This window comes from Geospiza fortis, unplaced genomic scaffold (genome assembly GCF_000277835.1).
Source record: "Geospiza fortis unplaced genomic scaffold, GeoFor_1.0 scaffold55, whole genome shotgun sequence".
Classification (NCBI taxonomy): domain Eukaryota; kingdom Metazoa; phylum Chordata; class Aves; order Passeriformes; family Thraupidae; genus Geospiza; species Geospiza fortis.
The window spans coordinates 10,262,308-10,267,468 of record NW_005054308.1 but is presented as its reverse complement, the minus strand read 5'-3'; the positions used below and the strand labels follow the sequence as shown (position 1 = coordinate 10,267,468).

General features: G+C 47.8%; 1 protein-coding gene across 1 annotated transcript in view; it reads left to right on the top strand.

Moving 5' to 3' along the window:
* Window positions 1-4,538, top strand: part of BNIP1 (BCL2 interacting protein 1) — a 5,409-nt gene extending 871 nt beyond the window's left edge. The window contains exons 2-6 of the mRNA XM_031055218.1: window positions 18-144; window positions 432-523; window positions 1,303-1,404; window positions 2,086-2,204; window positions 3,917-4,538. Of these exons, the coding sequence (XP_030911078.1) occupies window positions 18-144; window positions 432-523; window positions 1,303-1,404; window positions 2,086-2,204; window positions 3,917-4,113 (637 nt within the window). The 3' untranslated portion in view covers window positions 4,114-4,538. The remainder of the gene's footprint in view (window positions 1-17; window positions 145-431; window positions 524-1,302; window positions 1,405-2,085; window positions 2,205-3,916) is intronic.
* Window positions 4,539-5,161: the final 623 nt, after the last annotated feature.

The window sequence follows — 5,161 nt, the reverse complement described above, 5'->3', positions numbered from 1 at the left end:
CACGGCCTCGGGGAGAGCCGGGCCCGCGCTGACCGCGCCGTTCTGTTCCAGGACATCCGGGACTGCCCGGGGCCGCTCAGCGCCCTCACGGAGCTCAATGCCGCCGTCAAGGAGAAGTTCCGACACCTCCGCGGCCGCATCCAGGTGAGGGGCCCGGCCGGGGCTGCTGAGGGCACCGAGCTGTGCTCCGGGCCCACCGGCTGTGGTTTAGGGCTGGAGGATCCCGGCTGTGGGTTCCGGCCGGGGTTTGAGGGGTGTTCTCCGCGTGTTTTGGGGGATCCCGGCCTCGGTTTTAGTGAGATTTGGGGAGTCGCAGCCCTGGATTGGGGTTTATCAGATAAATCTGCTCCGAATCCACTCCCCGGCCGGGGCTGGGCTGTGCGAGCTGCGGGTGGCTGGTGAGGTTCTGGTGTTTGTGCTCTCCGCCGAAGGAGCTGGAGCAGATGGCCAAGGAGCAGGACAAGGAGTCGGAGAAACAAGCCTTGCTGCGGGAGGTGGAGAACCACAAGAAGCAGATGCTCAGGTGGGTCTGGCAGCTGGGGCTGCTCCCCAGCCCGCTGCAAGCAGAGATTGGCTGGGTTTGGTGCAGCGTCTCTCAGTGTCTGGTTTGGAAGCACAGCCCCTGACACGTGTTTTGTGCCAGACCAAGAGGTCAGGGACAGAAAGGGTTCAACTCTCTTCTCCTGTCCTGACTTCCTAACTCTGGTCCGTCCCTGTGAGCTCAAAGAAGGTGGCCTAGGAGTCTGGCACAGTTTTCTTCTTCCCTTGGTTCTTAAATGCTACACTGGGGAGCGGGAATGTCAAGATAGAATGTTTTTGTTGTGTGTAGGACTACAGAGAAAGCGAGGGGCTGAGAGAGCTGGGGAAGGCGCTCAGCCTGGAGAAAAGGAGGCTCAGGGGGGAACTTCTGGCTCTGCACAATTCCTGACAGGAGGGGACAGCCAGGTGGGCATCCAGGAGGAGAGGGAATGGCCTCAAGTTGTGCCAGGGCAGGCTCAGGGTGGGCACAGCAGGAATTTCCCCATGGAAAGGGAGCTCAGGCACTGGAACTGCCCAGGGAGGTTTGCAGAGCCCATCCCTGGAGGTGGCACTCGGTGCTCTGGGCTGGGGACAAGGTGGGGATGGGGCACAGCTTGGACTTGATGATCTTGGAAGTATTTTCCAGTCCAAGTGTTTATTGGATTCTGAGGGTCCTTGCATGTATCAGGGATGCCCAGTTACAGTGGTGGTTGCGTTGTGAAAATTGTGTGTGCTTGCAAGGTGTTCCCGTCACATTACAACACTCTGCTCCTGTGATTTCAGCAACCAGGCAGCCTGGAGAAAGGCAAATCTGGCCTGCAAAATTGCTATTGACAACTCTGAGAAAGATCAGCTGCTGCAGGGAAGAGACGTCTTGAGGCAAAGGTATTGGACTGTCCCACTGTACTGCGGGATTTAAGCAGTGTCTTCTATATTCACTCATTTTAAATGGAAGCGACATCATATTTTTAATTTATTTAATTATATCGAGTGTAGCTTTTCTTTTATAAGTGCATTTCCTTTTTGTGGATGTTTGGGCTGTTAAGGATTGTGATGAATTCAGGTTTTCTTGGCATGTCTAAGCAGAAAAGGGGATAAATTAACCTTCATAGCTTTACATATTGTCTTTTTTGCATTAATTCCAGATAGGTTCTAAACAAGACCTGGGTCATTATCCAAGCTGTTTTCACATTCAGAACTGGATGTGTGTGCAGGCTGTGAATTGAAAGCAACAGCTGGGATACTCAGGATGATAAAATGGGTTTGTGTTGGTGCTCCCATAGCAGCTCATGGACTTACACAGTCCTGGGTGAACAAGTGGTGAAGTACAGGGCCCTGTGAGATTCTGGGCTGTTGTTTGGGTTCAGGATTTTTGTATTTTGGGATTATTTTTTATTGTTCAGTGAAAATAATCTGAATTTCTCATGCATTGAAAACCGGTTGTGTCTTTTGTGCTCTGCAGAGATGTTGCCAAGTATTGGTCTCATCTCCCTATCAGCAGCATTTTCCTTGTGTATCCAAAGAAAAATTTTATCTCTTCCTGCTTTGCTTTTTTTCTCTTTTCAGGAAGACCACAAAGGAAAGTCTGGCAGAGAGTGCAAGCAACATCACAGAGAGTCTGATGGGCATCAGCAGGATGATGTCCCAGCAGGTGCAGCAGAGCGAGGAGACTGTGCAGACCTTAGGTACAGCTGGAATTTGGGCTGGAATGGAGGGTGATGGAAGCACCTTTGGTCAGCTCTGTCAGCCTGGGGAGAGGAGCAGACTGGGAGAATGTGCTACCATGATGGTTAAAGACTGGCCAGCAGAGCTCCTCCAACAGCTGGACATAAACAGGAAATATCAGTGTACTTTGTGTGGAGTTTCTGTTTCATGATCATGAGAAGGAAAAAGGGTCAGGATGAGGTTGAGTTTCTTTAAAAGCAATGTGAGCTCACACAGTGCCCAGAGTGAGTTTGGTGTTACTCTGTGCCACTGTCCTGGCACGGATTTGGGGATAGCAGAGGGAACAAAAGGACACAAGTCCCTGCCCAGAGGAAGGAGTGTGTGCAGGGCTGTTCCAGCCAGGCTCCAGCTGGGATGGCTGAGACACCAAGATCAAGTGCCTTGAACCCGAGGTCACTTGCTCTGTCAGCAGTGCATCAGGGACTGTGAAACCAAGATTTCACCCAGTTCCTTGGCTTCAACTCCTAAACCATAAATCAAGTGACCTGTCAGAACTGATGATTCATGGAGCATTCAGAAGTTGCTGCCTGGGCCTCTTCCTAGCTGTGCTTTTGGGCAGGAGGGAACTTTAAAGGCAAGGATAAATAACTCAAGTTTGCCCTCCTTGCTTTCTGCCCCATGTGAGGGTGGCAGCTGGGCACAGTTTGTTCCTTCTCCCATTAAAAGGACAGTTTGGCAGGCACTTTTTCACCCTGTTTCTGAATGAACAGCACTTGGAATTCATCAAGGGAAAAGCTACCAAAGGTCGTTTACAAAACCCAGCTGCAAATTCTGAGTTAGCAGTGGGAATTCCTGTTTCCTGAGCGTTCCCTAGGATGCAGTGAGTGTTTGAGGCTGTGGAGCAGGGAAGCTCTGCTTTGTCATTAACTCTGGGAAACAAGTTTTCTGTTTTCACTTGGATCAAAATGCCTCTTGAAATGGGATGGGACAGAGTGTTTTGCAAAATATTGCAGACCTATTTCTGCTCTGTTTTTGTGAACCAGACAATGCTGGATTTGACCTTTCTGTGAGCAGCCAGTGTAGGGTAATGCACTGTCCTGCAGGCTGTGCTTTCTGTAAAGCAGAAAAAGGGGCATTCCAGGGCTTTTGCTTTTGTTTTGAAAGGAGCAAGGCTGAGAAGTTTGGGGCATGTGTTTGTTTTCTCACACACTTCTAGTTGACCCTTCTCATTTTTATTAGGCAAAAAAATTGCTGTGTGTGTCAAAAATCGCTATTAAAAACTGTTTGAGCTGAATAATTCAGTGAGCTCACGCTGATTTACTGCTGGGGTTTGGGGGAACACTTTCAGTGGTGTAATTAATATATCCAATTATTATAGTGACCACCCTGTCCTGCTGCTGCTGGTGATTTCTCTCTCTAGCACCGTTCCTATTTCACTCTGCTTCCAGCAGTGCTGACTGAAAAACCTGAACTAGATGTGACCTGCTAACCCAAAAATTCAAAATTCAGGAACTTCAGTAGTATCTTTAATCTTTTCAGTGCTCTTATTTCACTTTGCACCCCTGAGCTGTGAGAACTCCGTGTCAGTCTCACCCACAAGTCAGCCTGACCCAAAAGGATCCCTCAGGCACTGTTGGTGTTACCAAATACCTCATCCTTACACACTTTGCTGAGTATTTTTAAAGCACAACCCACTGATGTAAATTTTTTTTCTGTTCCCCTTAAATTTCAGCCAATTCTTCCCGAACCATCCTGGAAGCAAATGAGGAATTCAAGTCCATGTCTGGCACCATCCAGCTGGGGAGGAAGCTGATCACCAAGTACAACCGCCGAGAGCTGACGGACAAGCTGCTCATCTTCCTGGCCCTCGCTCTCTTCCTGGCCACAGTGCTCTACATCCTCAAAAAGAGACTCTTCCCGTTTTTGTAAAATCCCAACAATCACAGAACTATTAAAAAAAATAATCAGAAGGAGATGGTTGATAACGGTGGGGCTTTTAAATGAAATAATAAAGGGATATTGCAATAGCTGGAGGAGCGTTAGAGTAGGCAGGAATTTGTGCTGTCCCCATGGAGCTGGTGAGCTGCCTCAGAAGAGATTGATAGATCATGCTTGGAAAGAAGAAATGCCAGTTTGCCTGTGGGTTTGGGGAATTCAGCACTTGAGGGACTGGGCACTCAAAGGTGCCAGTCTGAACTTTCAGCCTCTCACTGATTTCTGCCTTGAAATGAAGTTTTTTCCTTGGCTTGGACTGGAAGCTGCTCTGACATCTATGTGTAAGGTGCTGAGAGTAAGAGGAAGGATGGAAGAAACTCAACATTCCATTAATAAAATATTTATTGTATTCATGTCAACAGAGTCTTGTTTAAAAGAGCCTTTCAGTGTAAAAGTTCTGCTTTTTCTTTAGCAGCAGTGGTTGCTTATGGATTTTCTGGGAGCATAACACAGCCTGGCTCTGTCCCTCTGCCCTTGGGAGGGCTCTGAGCAAAGCAAAAATGGGAACCCCATTTGTTACTATGAATTCACACAAAAGAGAATTACACTGGCAATCTGCTAAAATCAAAACCCCTTTTCCTACTTTCCTTTATATAACTTCAGTTCTTGCTTTATCTTTGCAATATTACTGCCAAGGTGTGCATTTGGAACTTGGAGGGTTTTACTCCTGTTTTGTGGCCCTGGAATATTCAGACTGGACAGAGTGGATGTGTTTTCCATGTTGTTCATTCCTTGCATTTCAGGGCAGTTCATCCTCCCAGCCTTTCCTGAGATACAGAATTGCACCAAGAACAAATTAAATTGGTGATGTGCACATTGTGGGTTTGAATAAGAGAAATGACTCAGCTTCAAAAATCGAATCTTTGTAAATAAGCCTGCCTGCATAAAGTGTCAATTTACAGAGAGACAATTAGAGACAAAGGAAATGGGGGAAAAATAGCAAGGACTACTGGATTTTTTGAGAGAGGGAAAGGGGAGAAAT